This window comes from Pseudophryne corroboree, chromosome 4 (genome assembly GCF_028390025.1).
Source record: "Pseudophryne corroboree isolate aPseCor3 chromosome 4, aPseCor3.hap2, whole genome shotgun sequence".
NCBI lineage: Eukaryota > Metazoa > Chordata > Amphibia > Anura > Myobatrachidae > Pseudophryne > Pseudophryne corroboree.
Genome location: NC_086447.1, coordinates 601237734 through 601259165, shown reverse-complemented (window position 1 = coordinate 601259165; position 21432 = coordinate 601237734). Strand labels below are relative to the sequence as shown.

General features: G+C 45.0%; 1 protein-coding gene across 2 annotated transcripts in view; it reads right to left on the bottom strand.

The window, feature by feature from the left end:
- Window positions 1-21432, bottom strand: part of ARID4B (AT-rich interaction domain 4B) — a 375127-nt gene that overhangs the window by 106652 nt on the left and 247043 nt on the right. For both annotated transcript variants that reach the window (XM_063917566.1, XM_063917567.1), the window contains exon 8: window positions 6038-6176. In XM_063917566.1, coding sequence (XP_063773636.1) covers window positions 6038-6176 — 139 coding nt within the window. The remainder of the gene's footprint in view (window positions 1-6037; window positions 6177-21432) is intronic.

The window sequence follows — 21432 nt, the reverse complement described above, 5'->3', positions numbered from 1 at the left end:
TCACAAGCCAATGTTTGGGTTCATTCTACTCCCAAGTTCTGAATCACATTTGCATTTATATTGTAACTGTCTGTAGGACTAAATTTTAAATCAAGTAAAAAAAAAATAGATTAACAGCGCTTAATGAGGAATTAATGAATATTTGTATTACCAGATGTTGATGAAATGATAAGTATTTAATAAAATGAATGAAAAAGCATTTATAGAATAAATCACAGAAAAGGTAAAAAAGTGATCATTACTCCTGACAACACATCTTTGAAATCAACTACAACTACATTTGAAATCAATGCAAAGCTTTAACAGTGTAGAACCGACGCTATTGTTGCATTATACAATATTTTTTGTTATGGTCGTCTTCTTACTTCCTTATCTATAGTTTGCTTCAAAACACTAGTTCAGTGTCACACGCCATAGGCGGCGTTCACCGCGCTTACCCTTGCGTGCCTGCTGGTCTGTGTTGCGGCCTCCGCCTTCGATGGTCCACGGGCTCCGGAGCCTGGCTGGCGCGGCTCCCGGCGGTTCCCCCGGGGCAGGGGCGCCGCCATGACATCCGGCATCACGTGGGCGGGGAGCAGGTGACGTCATCAGACTGTTCCGCCAATCCAGCGGAGGCCGGAGATTCAAAGGCAGACGCCGGGCAGCGCCTCGGCGCCTGAGTATCGTCTTTTCCCCTGAAATGGATGCCAGTGCTCCCGGCGAGTCTCTCTGCAGTCGTACCCTAGTGTCTCCGGCGCTTCCAGGTGCCTGTTGCTGCACAGTTCCAGCGTATACAGCGGCTGGTGTGTTCCTCTGCAATCCAGTCACCAGTGCTTCTTGGAGTCAGCGTGGGCTGCGGGCTAAACGCCGCTCTCAAGTTCTACAAGTCATCTGTGTCTTTAAACACCGCTCTCAAGTTCTACAAGTCATCTGTGTCTTTAAACACCGTTCTCAAATTCTACAAGTCATCAGTGTCTTTAACCACCGCTCCCAAGTTCTACAGTGTCTTTAATCATCGCTCTCAAGTCATACAAATCATCAGTGTCTTTAACCACCGTTCTCAAGTTCTACAGTGTCTTTAATCACCGCTCTCAAGTCATACAAATCATCAGTGTCTTTAACCACCGTTCTCAAGTTCTACAGTGTCTTTAATCACCGCTCTCAAGTCATACAAATCATCAGTGTCTTTAACCACCGCTCACAAGTTCTATAAATCATCAGTATCTTTAGTCATCGCTCTCAAGTCATACAAATCATCAGCAACCACCGCTCACAAGTGTTTTAAATCATCAGAGTCTTTAACCACCGTTCACCAGTTCTTCAAATCATCAGTATCTTTAAAAACATCACTCACAAGTTCTTCAGTCACCATTATCTTGTACCAACACTCACAAGTACTTCTTTTCCTGGAATCTTTAACATTGCTTACAAGTTCTCCTATAGGCCTGGACATTCCCTCCATACGTTCCTTCTCTGCTATGGGACATTGTGTTGCTCCCTTCCTGCAATAAAGTTCTTTAATAAGTTCACCAAGCTTTACTGTCAGAGTCCTGTATGAGGAAGACCTATATCAAGCCATCCCTGTTCCGACCCAACTGTGGTTCCTCTCCCCTACCATCGGGAGAACCCCCGAGTTCACAACACCCCCAACCTAGGTCAGTGACATTCAGTTTCCATCTCAATATTGTTCTCCTTTCATAAGCGCAACTTAACTTCTCCCTTCTGCCATGTTGTACCTTATAAAGGTTACACTTGGGCAACCTTCCTACCTGACTTTGCAGGACTAGTCACTACATTTTTTTTTTGTCACATAAAAATTATCATCTTTATGTGTAACTTTAACATACTCTATGAAATTGACCATTTCATATAAAATGAATACAAGTTGGCTGGATGCGGCTACATGCCAAAACATTACACAAGTGACTGAGTATGTCTTTAGGCATCAGAAAAGCTCATTGGCAAACAAATGTATGTGACTACCTTGTGCCCTAAAACCATCAGTTTGGACTGAAGTCTCTGTGCCATCAGTTTGGACTGAAGTCTCAGGTAATAGACTTATTAAATCGTTAACAAGTTATTTATAATTTATCATCAATAGTTATTAAACTGGAATATTTTATACCTCATTACACTGAAGTGCCAAAAGTTATGGGATAGCAGTACGTAAAAGGTAATGATAGGTGGCGCCACCATACTGTGATGTCTTGGAAAGGCATCTCTCATGAGTCATTTCTGAAGTTGTGCAAACACTCAACATTTCTCAATCTACGGTGTCACGCGTGTACCTTGAATACCTCAAGGAAAGCATTACCCCCCACAGTGGAGAGCGCAGTGGCCGACTAGGAGTGCTTAATAATTGAGGCCAGCTGCATGATGAGTAATGTTTCCAGCCAGTTGTTTCAGGCTGATGGAAGGATTTGAGTGTGGCACATACCACATGAGGTCATGGATCCCAGCTGTCAACAAAGCACCGTGCAGGCAGGTGGTGATTCCATAATGGTGTGGAGTGTGTTGACGTGGCATGAGTTGGGTCCACTGATCTGCCTGAACACGTCATTGACTGGCAACTACAGTGTTACAGTACTTGGTGACCATTTGCAGGTCTTCATTAACTTCATATATCCCCCACAACAATGTAATATTTCAGCAAGAAAATGCACCTTGTCATTGGCCCCAAGTTGTCCAGAATTAGTTGAAGGAGAATTCTGTAGAGTTCTGACGAATGATGTGGCCACCACATTCACCGACAAGAATCCAACTGAGCATTTATGGGACGTGGTGGTGAAGCCCATTTGCACCCAAGATCTTGCACCTACAAATATCAGGGAGTTGTGGGAAGCCAAGCAGCTCTCCAAGGTCTTCTGTTAACTTGTGGAATCAATGCCATGTTGAGTTGCTGCACTTCGCTGGGCTATAGGGGGTCCTACACAATTCTAGGAACCTATACCCTGACATGTGGCACTACAGTGTGTGTTGAGAAACTAGGTAGAAACAAATTTGTACAGTGTCTGAAGATTTTGAACCACAACTGTACCAGCACTACATTGCAACCTTATATTTAGATAGCAATCTGTCTGTTATTAACTGTACCATGGATTTTAAAATGGTAACCTTTCTGCCCACTGTAAACCTTGTCTGAAACATTTGTAATAAGTACGCACCAGGCCCAAAATTCAATCTTTGTACACTGGTGTGAGTTATGGGGTTCTTTTTATCTCATTTTCAGATAAAGTTAATAAAATACAAACACTACATTCCCATTTAGGTGACCCTGAGAACAGAGGCTGCAGTTGTACCCTCACACTGCTCCCTGATAGGACTACTGTATACAGAACTTATGAAGCTCCTAAACTTAGGCGAATGATGCTTAGGCGAACGATGCAGGGATGTGGACTGCTAATTTATTGTGAGGGAAACTATCCTACAAAAGCCTAGAGATACTAAACACGTCTCTCATGATTACTACACAATTCAAATCTATCAAGGTTGGTAAGCATGTGCTCCTGGACAAAGGCGAACATCTAACACATACATTTTTACCACACAATATGGGATGAGAACATCTTCTAACTCATACATTTTTACCACAAAATACGGGTTGAGAACATCTTCTAACACATACATTTTTACACCACACAAGATGGGTTGAAAACATCTTCTAACACAGTGATGGCTAACCTTGACACTCCAGCTGTTGTTGAACTACACATCCCAGCATGCCCTGCATCAGTTTTAGCATGGCCAAACAGCAAAACTGTAGCAGGGCATGCTGGGATGTGTAGTTCAACAACAGCTGGAGTGTCAAGGTTAGCAATCACTGTTTTAACACATACATTTTTACCACACACTACGGGTTGAAACAGGGATTTTCATTCTTCTTGCACTTGAGATGGAAGGGCTGACATTTTGCTGTCAGGGATTGATTATCCACAAGGTCATATAACTAGACCGAGCATTAGGTTTATGTACCCAAAATTGGAAGTATTGTAATAAGAACATAGCTAATTTTTTGAGATGATGTATCCCCTAATACTGTTATACAGTACAGGGAATTTTGATATTTTTTCAAACAAAAACTTTTCTCTGCACAGAGCTCATGTTTCACTACACTAATGTGGGTTTTCTACATCAACAATCCTTACACTATTCTAGTCCTTAGACACAATCACATACTGTATATTCCCAGCACTAGGCACTAAGTCACCAATTTATCAAGAAAACCTTAATATCCATTTATCTGTTACATTTACATATGCAAATATTCTACATTTTTTGAGGGAGTACTACCCTTAGAACCCTTAAGCTAGATACTGATTAGAACAAAGAAAGTTCTATTGTTGTAGGTATACTAGGGACAAAGTATGTGCATGCAGTAAAATTTAATTTTATTAGATTCAAAAAATGCCTGCTCAAAAGATCCTTAGTGTAGTGACAAATGTATTAATCCTAATCAAACAAGTATTAATTCTGTTACAAGGTCATCTTGCTCAAGCGAAATCCGTTACAGAGTATGGTGAAAAGGCATTTTTCTTGAAAATATGTACCACAAACACTTACTACTGAATTACACAGATGTGTCCTTTTACACTGTGGCTTCAGGTGAGCCAAAAAGCCCTTCTCGGCATGTCAGGTCCCAGACGACTCAGGTGCGCACCTGTCTTACTCAAAATGTACATCTTACTGTATATGCATAAACTAAACAACTGAGAGCAACAAAACTACATTGCTGTCACAGAGATTACTTTGATGTGCACCATTTGCAAATCTGTGTGCCAGGGTTTGAATTTGCGGCAAATGGGCTCCAATGCAGTGGCTGCTGCTTTTTCTCACACTAAGTTCCATTGTGCTTAATCTGTGACTTTGTACATGTGTAAAATCAATCCCTGTGCCATTAATGTAGCAGCGTATCACTGTGAACAGCTTTCTGCAGATTCTGATGCCCCAATTAAAGAAATATATGGTATGCTTCTCTTCTCAGAGTGCCATAGTCTCATGCCGTATAGTGTAAAGATGTCAGGTTTACAAGGACACATCTGTATAGAGGGAATAGCTGTGGTGAACAAAATATAAGGACTTTAAGTCATTAGGTAAACTGGTAAATTCCTTTGGGTCTAAGAAGGCATTGTAACTAATAAAATAATGGATCTGTAATTTTTTGGAAAGCAGTAAATTAAGGATGTTTCATTCAACTTCCACAGATATGCCCCCATCCACAAACCTCTCTCTCACTACTTTATGAATTTACGTTTTTTCCTAATATACGAAACGGTGTTGCTACAATTTAACAGTGTTTCAGTGGTTCTTAAGGTGGGTACACGGCTATATACTGAACTATATCGCTCATTTTTCCCCTCCTGAGCGATATAGTTTACTATATCACCCAGTGTGTATGGCGCCAAGCGACGCACGACCCCGCGGGTCATTAACGACCCTTGGTCTTGAGCGTGCACGAGGCTCAATTTTAACTTATTGTCCAAAGTTGCATGCTCCAGCCGGCCGCGGCATGACGTCACTCTGTAATATCATTACTGATATCGCACAGTGTGTATCTCCGCCGTCGGGCGGCTCGGAAGGGGAAACACGATGTTGCTTAATGAGCACATCGCCTAATGCGTACCCTCCTTTACACATATAGGGGGAAATTCAATTAGTAATTTACCATGGGCTAGGTAATCCCCTGGGACTATTCATTGAGCCCAAAGGCAGGCAGCAGATAACTGGCAAATCCATGATAAACAGACAGTTATCGGGTGCTAGAACCATGTTAACACACAGGCCCAGAAACTTAACACCTGATAACAGGATAATTTACCGGGTGAAAAAAACTGAATCGCTCCAGGCGTTAAAGCCCGAGAATACCACCTTTTTTCACACCTGGTAATTTACTGGGTCTAATAGAATTCACTGAAATTCTAATATGTTTACTGGATAGTTTAATGCATCTCAGGTGTATTGTATTTTGTGTGTTACAGTGTTTGCACTAAATAAATAATATTTAAGAAAATAAGAATTGTCTTTTGAATTGTAGTACAGATTTTATATCATTAAAACTTACCAGTGCTGGAACCCAAGCAGATTTCTTTTTGTCTCCAATGTTCACAGAAAAACAGACAACCTTCCCAAGTAATTCATCGCCAGTTTTATCCTCATCCTCTTCTTCATCACTAGAAGATGTGGATGACTCTTCCTCTGGACTAAAACATTAAAAAAAAAAAATTCTATGAGGCGCAGAACACAATCAAATTTTACAACTACCTTAAACAGTGAGATATTATTAAATCCATTTAATTAAAGAGGATGTCGCTAAGCTTACTTGGAAGCAAGAAACCTTAGTATATTATATTTTCTTTCAAATAAGAGACAGCTCTTTGTGTCTGGAAAAGCATTATCAATTATGTTATCACCCGGAACATTTCTCTACTAAAGCACCAATGTAGTCACTATTTTATGAATTTCAAAGTGTTTCAATAATGCAGAATTAACCATGACATTGCAGTTCTGAAAAGGAGATTAAATAGCTTTATCGTAGACCATAGTAACCAGGTGGTGGAAATATCTGAATTACTTTGATTTAGAAGGGATACAAATAGCCTTTAATACAAACATCACCAAATTGTATATTTTCATAGAAGAAAATATGATTACGGTATATAAAAAGTAATGCATTTCTAAAAATGGATATAGAAATTTTGGAACCAAATGGCATTTGCAATTAGGAAAGAAAATTAATGTACAGGGCGAGTCTCCCATATCAAAACTATCCCAAAATCCTAAATTTTTTGAGTGTAACTGAGATAGTAACACCTTTGCTTTGCTGCAACAATCTTTGTTAAAAATACAAAATTACAGTACCTTCAGGCTGTGTGTATATGAAACATAAATGTGTTTCAAAATATCTATCTAATGATGGTATGCAAATATTTGAAAATACAGAAAAAATCTGAAATCCAAAAGACTTCTGGTCCCCAGCATTTCGGATATAGGAGACTAAACCTGTATATGTTGATGATTAATAGGTAGCTTGAAGGGCAGAAAGTATAATATAATGGAAGATTACTTTTCCATTCCATTTACTGCAATTTTGGGGTTCTGACAAAAGTTATAATACATGAGACAGCAGTTTCTCCTCCCTCCAGCTGTATCTTAAATTACTTTTAATTGTGTAATTGTAGTTGTCAAAGTAACCACTCGGAAGCAACCTATGCTATTAACCAATCTGAGTGCAGGTTACTGCCTTGTAGCTCTTTAGACACTGCAGGAGTAGAGGCAAACAGAAAAAAAAAAACACTTCTTAAAAAAAAAAAAAAAAAAATTGGTTCCTATAACGGGGTCTACTACGGTATGCCCGGCACCAGTATCCTGACTGACGGTATACCGGAAGCTGGGCGAGCGCTAAGGGGCCCCTTGCAGGCTCGCTGCGAGCACGGTGGCACGCTACGCTATTTATTCTCCCTCCAGGTGAGTCGTGGACACCCCAAGAGGGAAAATAGTTGTCGGTATGCTGGCTGTCTGGATTCTGGCGCCGGTATGCTGAGCGCCGGGATCCCGACAGCCGGCATATCAAGTGCCACCCTCCTATAACGGCAGCTAATGTTGCCAGCTCTTCCTTAATTTCCCTCCATAGCTCTTTCGCTCATTTGTCAGTTGGCAGACAGCATGAAAGCAGCAAGCGCCAGTGGACAAAAGAAATACTCCCAGGATGGTCATGTCATATTAACTGTTTATATTGGATTAAACATAAGAGATTTGGATACTATTCATGAAGCAGTGAAGAGTGGAAAAGTGATCCATGGCAACCAGTCAGTGTTGAGGTAACATTTATAAAGTGAATTCTATAAAATTAGACGTAGCAGACGATTGGTTTCCACTGGCATTTTCTCCACACTTTTCACTATTTCATGAACAGACCCAGGCATATTTACTAACAAGTGATATTCTAGTTATCACTTGTTATTAGTCTTAAATGTTGCTCCAACCAATCAGCTCTCGTCATTTTTCAAACACATGAGTAAGTGGATTGATTGGAGCACAATTTAACCGGCTAAACCACTCTAAAATTGTTGGGGGGGGAGGGGGGGGGGGTTATGATTGAATTAGGTTAAGATCATTTATTTAAAACACATCCAACATGAGTATATTTAAAAAAAAAAACGAAAAAAAAACCTAACAAATCTGAAACAATAGGATTTTAATTACCTAACGGTAAATCCTTTTCTCGTAGTCCGTAGGAGATACTGGGAATCCATTTAGTACAATGGGGTATAGATGGGTCCACTAGGAGCCATGGGCACTTTAAGAAATTTATAGTTTGTGTGCTGGCTCCTCCCTCTATGCCCATCCCACCTGACAGTCTAGGAAACTGTGCCTGGACGGACACACTTTGAGAGAAGGAAACGGATAAGAACAGTGGTGAGATTTCGAACCAGCACACCCTCATTACAAGAGGAAAGCCATGCTGACCAGAACGTGAAAACAAGAACAGCAACAGCTGAACCAAACAAAAGTTAACAAGTAACTTAACAGGAAGAACGAAGCACCGGGCGGGCACCCAGTATTCCCTACGGACTACGAGAAAAGGATTTACCGGTAGGAAATTAACATCCTATTTTCTCTTATATCCTAAGGGATACTGGGAATCCATTTAGTACCATGGGGAAGTACCAAAACTCCCAAACCGGATGGGAGAGTGCTGAGGTTCCTGCAGAACTGACTGACCAAACTGAAGGTCCTCAGAGGCCAAGGTATCGAAACTTGTCAAACTTTGCAAACGTGTTCGAACCCAATCAAGTAGCTGCTAGGCATAGCTGTAATGCCGAGACCCCCCGGGCAGCCGCCCAGAAGGAACGCACTGACCTAGTAGTGTGGGCCTGAATAGATTTGGGAATCGGCAAACCTGCTGTAGAATAAGCATATTGGATAGTCAGCCTGATCCATCTTGCAATTGATTGCTTTGAAGCAGGACACCCAATCTTGTTGACATCATAGAGAACGAACAGTGAAACCGATTTTCTGGTACGAGCCGTTCTCTTCACATATATCTTCAAAGCCAAGGACTTTGAAACAGTAGAGGTGTCAGTAACAACCGGAACCACAATCGCCTGGTTGATGTGAAACGCCGACACCACCGTTGGAAGAAATCGCTGACGAGTCCCAAGTTCCTATCTGTCTTCGTGGAAAATCAAGTAGGGGGGACTCTTGTGCGGCAACGCCCCAGTTCCGAGACGCGCCTTGCCGAGGTCAAGGCCAACAGCGTGACGGTTTTACACATAAGATATTTTTCTTCCGAACTCCAGTAACGGTGTGAACTAGTCAGATTGGAGGAACAGTAGAACCAACTGGAGATCCTAAGGTGCCATGGGAGGCACAAAGGGAGGTTGGATATGAAGGACACCCTTCAAGAACGTCTGTACTTCCGGTAGAGAAGCCAAGTGTTTCTAAAAGAAAATGGACAAAGCCGAAAGGCGTAGGCCCACAACCACTTCCGACTGCAGGAACAGCAGGAAACGTCCCAGATGAAATTCCACCGTAGAAAATAGTCTACTTTCACACCAAGAGACATATTTCTTCCAGAAACGATGGTAATGTTTCAAAGTTACCACCTTCCTGGCTTGGATCAGTCTGGATCACCTTGCCGGGAATCCTTTTCTGGGCTAGAATCAGCCTCTCAACTTCCATGACGTTAAACGTAGCCATGGTAAGTTTAGATAGACAAACGGGCCCTGTTGCAGGAGATCCTCTCGAAGAGGCAGAGGCCACGGATCTTCGCTAAGCATCTCTAGAGGGTCCGCATACCAGGCTCTTCTCGTCCAGTCCAGAGCAATCATGATCGCATGAACGCTTTCCCTTCTTATTCTTTTGAGAACCCTTGGAATCAGAGGAATCAGAGGAAACAACTATACCAGATGGTAAACCCACAGAGTTGTCAGGGTATCCACCGCTACAGCCTGTGGGTCCCTCGACCTGGAACAATACCGCCTGAGCTTCTTGTTAAGACGAGAGGCCATCATGTCTATTTGTGGACAACCCCAGATATGTTAGGCACTGGAACACCTCTGGGTGGAGGCCCCATTCTTCCTGGTGCAGGTCATTTCTGCAGAGGAAATCTGCTTTCCAGTTGTCTAGTCCCGGAATGAAGACTGCAGACAACACCACAGTGTGTTTTTCCGCCCAGTGGAGAATTCTTGACACCTCTGACATTGCGGCTCTGCTTTTCGATCCGCCTTGTCTGTTTATGTATGTCACAGCCATCATATTGTCCGACTGAACTTGAATGGCCTAATTCTGAAAAAGATAAGAGGCCTGCAGAAGGGCATTGTAGATTGCCCTGAGCTACAGGATGTTTATGGGAAGTGTGGCTTCCAGACTTGACCATCTTCCTTGGAATTGTACCCCCAACCTCCGAGGCTTGCGTCAGTGGTTAACAGAATCCAATTTTGAATCCTGAACCGTCGACCCTTCACCAGGTGAGAAGTTTGTAACCACCACAGGAGGGAAATCCTGGCCTTCGGCGACAGACGAATCATCTGATGCATGTGTAGATGCGATCTGGACTATTTGTCCAACAGATACAGCTGGAAGGGCCTTGCATGAAACTTTACATACTGAATTGCCTCGTAAGAGGACACCATCTTTCCCAGAAGACGGATGCACGGAGATTCGGTTTGGCTTCAAGACAGCCCGCACCATCGACTGGATTACCATTGCCTTTTCCAAGGGGAGGAACACTTTCTGAGCCTCAGTGTCCAGGATCACTCCCAGGAAATGCAGCTTCTGCTTTGGTTCTAGGTGAGATTTTGGCAGGTTCAGAATCCACCCATAATCCAGGAGCAATGTGGTTGTGAAACCAATGTTCTCCAACAACTGTTTCATGGATGCAGCCTTTATCAGAAGGCCGTCCAGGCAAGGAATAATGTTCACTCCTTGTTTTCGGAGTAACATCATCTCTGCCATCACTTTGGTGAACACCCTTGGTGATGCAGAGAGACCAAAAGGCAGGGACTGAAACTGGTAGCGACAGTCCTGCAGTTCAAACCGCAGGTAAGCCTGGTAAGGCAGCCAGGTCGGAATGCGAAGGTACGCATCCTAGATATCCAGAGCCACAAGGAACTCCCCCTCTTCCAGACCGGAGATCACCGCTCTCAGAGACTCCATTTTGAACTTGAATACCCGTAGGTATGGGTTCAATGACTTGAGATTTAGAATCGGTCTGACCGAACCATCCGGTTTCGGAACTACAAACAAGCTGGAATAGTATCCCGTTTTGTAGATGAGGTGGAACTGGAACAATGACCTTAGTCATTAACAGTTTTTGAATAGCTTCTTGTAAGGTTATTCTTGCTTCCTGTGAAGCTGGTAAGCCTGATTTGAAGAATCTGTGATGTGGGAGATCCTGGAACTCCAGCCTGTAGCCCTGGGAAATAAGGTCTAGGACCCAGGGGTCCTGGCAGGACCTCGCCCAGGCGTGACTGAGGAATTGTAGGCCGGGCTCCGACCTGCCTTTCTTCCAGGCATGTGGGCCCCCTGTCATGTGGAAGGCTTTGAGGCAACAGAGCTGGAGCTCTGTTCCTGAGAACTAACAGTGGTTGGCTTGCGTGATTTCCCTCTAGCACCTCTGGTAGAGGAACCTCTGGCTCTGTCCCGAAACTTCACAGTCCGAAAGGACTGTAAGAATTGGGGTCCTGGGTAGGTCTTCCTAGCAGGAGGGGCTGCAGAAGACAGATAGGTTGATTTACCCGCAGAAGCTTTTGAAATCCACTTATCCAGTTCATCGCCAAATAAGGCCTCTCCTGAGAATGGCAGGCCTTCCACGCCTTTCTTGGAGTCTGCGTCGGCAGTCCACTGATGTAACCATAAACCTCTGCATGCTGACACTGCCATAGCTGTCATGCGTGCATTTAGCAAACCTATCTCCTTTATGGCTTCAACCATAAAGTTGCAGAATCTTGTATATGTTGCAGAAGTAAAATAATTTCACCTCGAGATAAGGTATCAAAACACTGACATTATCAGACCACTGGGCAATGGCTTTTGCAATCCATCCACATGCTATAGTGGGTCTCTGAGCCACCCCTGCAGCTATATACAAAGATTTGAGGGTAGTCTCAATCTTATGATCAGCTGTGTCCTTTAGGGAGGCTGCACCAGGAACAGGTAAAACTATTTTACGTGAGAGCCTGCAGACTGATGTATCTACAATCTGTGGATTTTCCCATTTTATCCTATCCTCAGGGGGAAAGGGAAAAGTTGACAGTAACCACTTAGGGATCTGAAACTTTTTTTCTGGATTAACCCACAGTTGTTCAAACAGGGTATTAAGTTCTTTTGACACAAGAAAAGTGGCTGAGGATTTTTTCTGTACATTAAAGTAAGATTCCTCACTCTCCTCAGTCACGAATATTAAGGACTTCCCTGATAGCATCTATGAGCGCTTCAACTCCCTGCAACAGTGTACCCTCCCCTACTGCCATGTCCACCTCACCTTCCTCCATTTCTGATCAGTCAGAATGCAGGATCTGGGCTAAAGTACATTTTTGTCACCAAACGGCAGAAGACTGAGACGCTGGTCTGAGTACTTTTGCATAAACTCAGCCATAGACTTTCTTAAGTATTGCGTCCCTTTCTCATTTCGAGATAATTTAGCAGAGATGGTGGAGATCATCCCCTAATGGAGTCCAGCCACGCTGGCTCAGCTTCCTTTGTCTGAGAAGGGACAGTAAACTGAGAACACACTAGTGAACATCCAGGAAAGGAGGAATACTGTCTTACATGTAACACACTCCTTGCTTTCTGACATCCTTGCAGCAGAATGGCATACACACAGGAGATCGTTAACCACACAATTAACCCACAAAGAGCCCTTCAGGAGAGACACAAATGTAGAGAAAACAGCACACGGCGCCCTTATTGCTAAAGTAAGCTTAGCCGGGTCGCAGACTAAATACCCTAATTGTGGACTTAGTACACTATATTACGCTCCCTCCCTGCTATAACCCGCTAGTACCACTGAGGTAAACTGGAGGCTTTCCAGAAGAGATGCGCAGTCAGCATAAGTGATGATGCAGTCTGTAAAATGGCGCTTGTGAGCTGCTGGATCCACTCATAGTGAAGCCCCGCCCCTGCAATGGCGCGCGGACTTCCCGCTCCTTTTTTATACGGGCTGAGGTGATTTTTATGCCTAAAATGCAGTCAGCCCCCTTTTAAGTATGTAATGCCAGTCTGGGTACTGTGCACACAAAGTGTACTGAGATTCAGTGTGCTCGGTTAGAAGCCATGCGTCTGCACTGTGTACTACAGTGGGGCAAAAAAGTATTTGGACAGCCACCGATTGTGCAATATGACCCACTTAAAAACATGAGAGAGGTCTGTAATTTCCATCATAGGTACACTTTAACTGTGAGAGACAGAATCTGAAAAAAAAAAAAGATTTTACTTACCGATAAATCTATTTCTCATAGTCCGTAGTGGATGCTGGGGACTCCGTCAGGACCATGGGGAATAGCGGCTCCGCAGGAGACAGGGCACAAAAGCAAGCTTTTAGGATCACATGGTGTGTACTGGCTCCTCCCCCTATGACCCTCCTCCAAGCCTCAGTTAGGTACTGTGCCCGGACGAGCATACACAATAAGGAAGGATCTTGAATCCCGGGTAAGACTCATACCAGCCACACCAATCACACCGTACAACTTGTGATTTGAACCCAGTTAACAGTATGATAACAATGAAGTAGCCTCTAAAAAAGATGGCTCACAACAATAATAACCCGATTTTTTTTTTTTTTTGTAACAATAACTATGTACAAGTAATGCAGACAATCCGCACTTGGGATGGGCGCCCAGCATCCACTACGGACTATGAGAAATAGATTTATCGGTAAGTAAAATCTTATTTTCTCTAACGTCCTAGTGGATGCTGGGGACTCCGTCAGGACCATGGGGATTATACCAAAGCTCCCAAACGGGCGGGAGAGTGCGGATGACTCTGCAGCACCGAATGAGAGAACTCCAGGTCCTCCTCAGCCAGGGTATCAAATTTGTAGAATTTAGCAAACGTGTTTGCCCCTGACCAAGTTGCAGCTCGGCAAAGTTGTAAAGCCGAGACCCCTCGGGCAGCCGCCCAAGATGAGCCCACCTTCCTTGTGGAATGGGCATTTACAGATTTTGGCTGTGGCAGGCCTGCCACAGAATATGCAAGCTGAATTGTACTACAAATCCAACGAGCAATAATCTGCTTAGAAGCAGGAGCACCCAGCTTTTTGGGTGCCTACAATATAAACAGCAAGTCAGACTTTCTGACTCCAGCCGTCCTGGAATTATATATATATATATATATATATATATATATTTTTTTTTTCAGGGCCCTGACAACGTCTAGCAACTTGGAGTCCTCCAAGTCCCTAGTAGCCGCAGGCACCACAATAGGTTGTTTCAGGTGAAACGCTGACACCACCTTAGGAAGAAACTGGGGACGAGTCCGCAGTTCTGCCCTGTCCCGAATGGAAAATCAAATATGGGCTTTTGTAAGACAAAGCCGCCAATTTTGACAATCGCCTGGCCGAGGCCAGGGCCAACAGCATGGTCACTTTCCATGTGAGATATTTCAAATCCACAGATTTGAGTGGTTCAAACCAATATGATTTGAGGAATCCCAACACTACGTTGAGATCCCACGGTGCCACTGGAGGCACACAAGGGCTGTATATGCAATACTCCCTTGACAAACGTCTGGACTTCAGGAACTGAAGCCAATTCTTTTTGGAAGAAAATCTATAGGGCCGAAACTTGAACCTTAATGGACCCCAATTTGAGGCTCATAGACACTCCTGTTTGCAGGAAGTGCAGAAATCGACCTAGTTGAAATTTTTTCGTGGGGCCTTTCTGGCCTCACCCACGCAACATATTTTTACCACATGTGGTGATAACGTTGTGCGGTCACCTCCTTCCTGGCTTTGACCAGGGTAGGTATGACCTCTTCCGGAATGCCTTTTCCCTTAGGATCCGGCGTTCAAACCGCCATGCCGTCAAACGCAGTCGCGGTAAGTCTTGGAACAGACAAGGTCCCTGCTGGAGCAGGTCTTTTCTTAAAGGCCGATGCCACGGTTCCTCTTGGAACAGACATGGTACTTGCTGAAAGCAAATCCCTTCTTAGCCCCCGAGGCCATTAGTCCTCTGTGAGCATCTCTTGAAGTTCCGGTTACCAAGTCCCTCTTGGCCAATCCGGAGCCACGAGTATAGTTCTTACTCCTCTATGTCTTATAATTCTCAATACCTTGGTTATGAGAAGCAGAGGAGGGAACACATACACCGACTGTTACACCCACGGTGTTACCAGGACGTCCACAGCTATCGCCTGAAGGTCTCGTGACCTGGCGCAATACCTGTCCCATTTTTTGTTCGGGCGGGACGCCATCATGTCCACCTTTGGTCTTTCCCAACGGTTCACAATCATGCGGAAAACTTCCCGATGAAGTTCCCACTCTCCCGGGTGGAGGTCGTGCCTGCTGAGGAAGTCTGCTTCCCAGTCGTCCACTCCCGGAATGAACACTGCTGACAGTGCTATCACATGATTTTCCGCCTAGCGAAAAATCCTTGCAGTTTTGCCACTGCCCTCCTGCTTCTTGTGCCGCCCTTTCTGTTTACGTGGGCGACTGCCGTGATGTTATCCCACTGGATCAATACCGGCTGACCTTGAAGCAGAGGTCTTGCTAAGCTTAGAGCATTATAAATTTGCTCTTAGCTCCAGTATATTTATGTGGAGAGAATTCTCCAGACTTGATCACACTCCTTGTGTGACTGCTCCCCAGCCTCTCAGGCTGGCCTCCGTGGTCACGAGCATCCAATCCTGAATGCCGAATCTGCGGCCCTCTAGAAGATGAGCACTCTGTAATCACCACAGGAGAGACACCCTTGTCCTTGGATATAGGGTTATCCGCTGATGCATCTGAAGATGCGATCCGGACCATTTGTCCAGCAGATCCCACTGAAGAGTTCTTGCGTGAAATCTGCCGAATGGAAGCGCTTCGTAATAAGCCACCATTTTTACCAGGACTCTTGTGCAATGATGCACTGACACTTTTCCTGGTTTTAGGAGGATCCCGATTAGCTCGGATAACTCCCTGGCTTTCTCCTCTGGGAGAAACACCTTTTCCTGGACTGTGTCCAGAATCATCCCTAGGACCAGCAGACGTGTCGTCGGAACAACTGCGGTTTTGGAATATTTAGAATCCACCCGTGCTGTCGTAGAACTACTTGAGATAGTGCTACTCCGACCTCCAACTGTTCTCTGGACCTTGTTCTTATCAGGAGGTCGTCCATTTTCTTTGAAGACGCATCCTCCTTTCGGTCATTACCTTGGTAAGGACCCGGGGTGCCTTGGACAATCCAACGGCATCGTCTTGAAACTGATAGTGACAGTTCTGTACCACGAACCTGAGGTACCCTTGGTGAGAAAAGGCAAATTTTGGGACATGGAGGTAAGCATCCCTGATGTCCCGGGACACCATATAGTCCCCTTGTTCTTTGCTATCACTGCTCTGAGTGACTCCATCTGGATTTGAACCCTTGTAAGTGTTCAAATTTTTCAGATTTAGAATAGGTCTCACCTAGCCTTCAGTACCACCATATAGTGTGGAGTAATACCCCTTTCCTTGTTGTCGGAGGGGTAATTTTATTATCACCTGCTGGGAATACAGCTTGTGAATTGTTTTCAATACTGCCTCCCTGTCGGAGGGAGACATTGGTACAGCAGACTACAGGAACCTGCGAGGGGGGAAACCTCTCGACATTCCAATCTGTACCCCTTGGATACTACTTGTAGGATCCAGGGGTCCTGTACGGTCCCAGCGTCATGCTGAGAACTTGGTAGAAGCGGTGGAGGGCTTCTGTTCCTGGGAATGGGCTGCCTGCTGCAGTCTTCTTCCCTTTCCTCTATCCCTGGGCAGATATGACTCTTATAGGGACGAAAGGACTGAGGCTGAAAAGACGGTGTCTTTTTCTGCAGAGATGTGACTTAGGGTAAAAAACGGTGGATTTTCCAGCAGTTGCCCTGGCCACCAGGTCCCATGGACCGACCCCAAATAACTCCTCCCCTTTATACGGCAATACATCTTTGTGCCGTTTGGAATCTGCATCACCTGACCACTGTCGTGTCCATAAACATCTTCTTGCAGATATGGACATCGCATTTACTCTTGATGCCAGAGTGCAAATATCCCTCTGCGCATCTCGCATATATAGAAATGCATCCTTTAAATGCTCTATAGTCAATAAAATACTGTCCCTGTCAAAGGTATCAATATTTTTAGTCAGGGAATCCGACCAAGCCACCTCAGCTCTGCACATCCAGGCTGAGGCGATCGCTGGTCGCAGTATAACACCAGCATGTGTGTGTATACTTTTTAGGATATTTTTCAGCCTCCTATCAGCTGGCTCCTTAAGTACGGCCCTATCCGTAGATGGTACCGCCACTTGTTCTGATAAGCGTGTGAGCGCCTTATCCACCCTGAGGGGTGTTTCCCACCGCGCCTTAACTTCTGGCGGGAAAAGGTATACCGCCAATAATTTTCTATCGGGGGAAACCCACGCATCATCACACACTTCATTTAATTTATCTGATTCAGGAAAAACTACAGGTAGTTTTTTCACCTCACATATAATACCCTTTTTTGTGGTACTTGGAGTATCAGAAATATGTAACACCTCCTTCATTGCCCTTAACGTGTGGCCCTAAAAGAAAATACGTTTGTTTCTTCACCGTCGACACTGAAATCAGTGTCCGTGTCTGGGTCTGTGTCGACCGACTGAGGTAAATGGGCATTTTACAGCCCCTGACGGTGTTTGAGACGCCTGGACAGATACTAATTTGTTCGCCGGCCCTCTCATGTCGTCAACCGGCTTGCAGCGTGTTGACATTGTCACGTAATTTCCATAAATAAGCCATCCATTCCGGTGTCGACTCCCTAGAGAGTGACATCACCATTACAGGCAATTTGCTCCGCCTCCTCACCAATATTTTCCTCATACATGTCGACACACACGTACCGACATACAGCACACACATAGGGAATGCTCTGATAGAGGACAGGACCCACTAGCCCTTTGGGGAGACAGAGGGAGAGTTTGCCAGCACACACCAAAACGCTATAATTATCCAGGGACAACCTTTATATAAGTGTTCCTCCCTTATAGCATTTTAATATATATACATATCGCCAAATCAGTGCCCCCCCTCTCTGTTTTAACCCTGTTTCTGTAGTGCAGTGCAGGGGAGAGCATGGGAGCCTTCCCACCAGCCTTTCTGTGAGGGAAAATGGCGCTGTGTGCTGAGGAGAATAGGCCCCGCCCCCTTTTCGGCGGGCTTCTTCTCCGGAGTTTTAGATATCTGGCAGGGCTTAAATACATCCATATAGCCTCAAGGGCTATATGTGATGTATTTTTCGCCATACAGGTATTATACATTGCTGCCCAGGGCGCCCCCCCCCCAGCGCCCTGCACCCTCCGTGACCGCTGTGTGAAGTGTGCTGACAACAATGGCGCACAGCTGCAGTGCTGTGCGCTACCTGATGAAGACTGAGAGTCTTCTGCCGCCTGGTTCCGGACCTCTTCATCTTCAGCGTCTGCAAGGGGGGTCGGCGGCGCGGCTCCGGGACGAACCCCAGGGCGAGCCCTGTGTTCCGACTCCCTCTGGAGCTATGTCCAGTAGCCTAAGAATCCAATCCATCCTGCACGCAGGTGAGTTGAAAATCTCTCCCCTAAGTCCCTCGATGCAGTGAGCCTGTTGCCAGCAGGACTCACTGAAAATAAAGAACCTAAAAACTTTTTCTAAGTAACTCTTTAAGAGAGCCACCTAGATTGCACCCTTCTCGGCCGGGCACAAAAACCTAACTGAGGCTTGGAGGAGGGTCATAGGGGGAGGAGCCAGTACACACCATGTGATCCTAAAAGCTTGCTTTTGTGCCCTGTCTCCTGTGCGCTAATCCCCATGGTCCTGACGGAGTCCCCAGCATCCACTAGGACGTTAGAGAAAACTAGGAAATCGCATTGTATGATTTTTAAACAATTTATTTGTATATTCTTCAGAAAATAAATATTTGGACAATCAAAAAGTTTAACTCAATACTTTGTAATATAAACTCGGTTAGCAATTACAGAGGTCAAACGTTTCCTGTAGTTCTTGACCAGGTTCGCACACACTGTAGCAGGTATTTTGTCCCACTCTTCCACGCAGATCTTCTCTAGATCTGTCATGTTTTGGGGCTGTCGCTGGGCAACTCCCTCCACAGATTTTGGGTTGAGGACTGGAGACCGGCTAGGCCACTCCAGGACCTTGAAATGCTTCTTAGTTGCCCGGGTGGTGTGTTTGGGGTCATTGTCATGCTGGAAGACCCAACCATGTTCCATCTTAAATGCTCTTACTGAGGGAAGGAGGTTTTTGCCCAAAATCTCATGATACAAGGCCCCATTCATCTTCTCCTTAATACTGATCAGTCGTTCTGTCCCCTTTGCAGAAAAGCAGCCCCAAAGAACGATGTTTCCACCCCCATGCTTCACAGTGGGTATGGTGTTCTTGGGATGCCATTCATCATTCTTCTCCCTCCAAATACGGCGAGTGGAGTATACACCAAATAGTTTGATTTTGCTCTCATCTGTCCACATTACATTCTCCCAATCCTCCTCTGGATCATCCAGATGGTCACTGGCAACCTTTAGATGGGCCTGGACATGTGCTGGCTTGAGCAGGGGGACCTTTTGGGCACTGCAGGATTTCAATCCATGACAACATAGTGTGTTACTAATGGTAACCTTTGTGACTGTGGTCCCAGCTCTTTTGAGGTCATTGACCAGGTCCCCTCGTGTAGTTTTGGGCTGATTCCTCACCGTTCTCAAGATCATTTATACCACACGAGGTGAGATCTTGCATGGAGCCCCAGGTCGAGGGAGATTGTCAGTGATCTTGTATTTCTTCCATTTTTTTAATAATTGCGCCAACAGTTGATCTCTTCTCACCAAGCTGCTTGCCTAATGTCGAGCTGCTTGCCTAATGTCCCAACATTGTGCAGCTCTACAATTTTGTCCCTGGTGTCCTTAGACAGCTCTCTGGTCTTGGCCATGGTGGAGAGGTAGCAGTCTGACTGTTTGAGGGTGTAGACATGCATCTTTTATACAGATAACCGGTTCAAACAGGTGCATTAATAGAGGTAACGAGTGGAGGATAGAAGAGCTTCTTAAAGAAGTAACAGGTCTGTGAGAGCCAGAAATCTTGCTGCTTGGTAGGTGTCCAAATATTTATTTTATTTTCTGCAAGAATATATAAGTAAATTTTTTAAAAATCATACAATGTGATTTCCTGGTTTTATTTATCTCACAGTTGAAGTGTACCTATGAAGGAAATTACAGGCCCCTCTCATGTTTTTAAGTGGGTCAACTTGCACAATCGGTGGCTGTCCAAATACTTTTTTGCCTCACTGTAAGTGTGGAGACCCAGCCGCCCCATAAAGAAGCTGTGCGTCTACGTACCCTCCTGCCACCATAATGGCCGGCGACCCGCTTGTTGGGATGCCGGCTTAGTACTCTTCACTCTTCTTTCTTCTGGCTCTGTTAGGGGTGGCAGTGTGCTGCGGGAATGTACGCTCGCCGTGGTGGGGCTTGCGAATAGTTCCCTCAGGAACTATGTCCTGTCAGCGGGGAACGGGACCATTAACCTTTTGGGAGGTTGGACCGTCCCACCCCCCTAAGTCCCACGAAGCAGGCAGGATGGTGCCATCCAGTAGTGCCTGAAAATAACATAGAAAATAAATTCAGAAAACTCTTCAGGAGCTTCCAGAAACGTGACCGGCTCCTCCGGTCACATTTTCTAAAATGAGTCAAGTGGGAGGAGCATAGAGGGAGGAGCCAGCACACACACTATAAATTTCTTAAAGTGCCCATGGCTCCTAGTGGACCCGTCTATGCCCCATGGTACTAAATGGATTCCCAGTATCCCCTAGGACAGTGTTTTTCAACCACTGTGCTGTGGCACTCTAGTGTGCCCCGAGCAGTCTCCAGGTGTGCCGCCATAGAAGCACAGCCAGGCCGTCAGTGTTTTGTCGCTGCTGAGGCCCTGGAACGATCAATACTGGTGGGTTTAGTGGTTGCAGAGCCAGTTATAATTTTGGGCCAGGGCAGTGTTGGGCTCTTCTGGCTTTTTCAGATGTGGATCAGGCGTTACCTATGGAGAAGCTGTGACATGACATCCTAGGACACGCAACTACACCATGCATCACCATTATATTTGAATGTGCCTTGGCAATATTTAAACCTTGTTCAGTGTGCCGCAATATGTAAAAGGTTGAAAATCTCTGCCCTAGGACGTAAGAAAAATTTTGTTTAGAGTTATTGGTTTAATCATTGATGACCAATATTTCGGTCCACTGATGGTCAGAACATAACAACATTTACAACTTAAAATTTTCCTGGC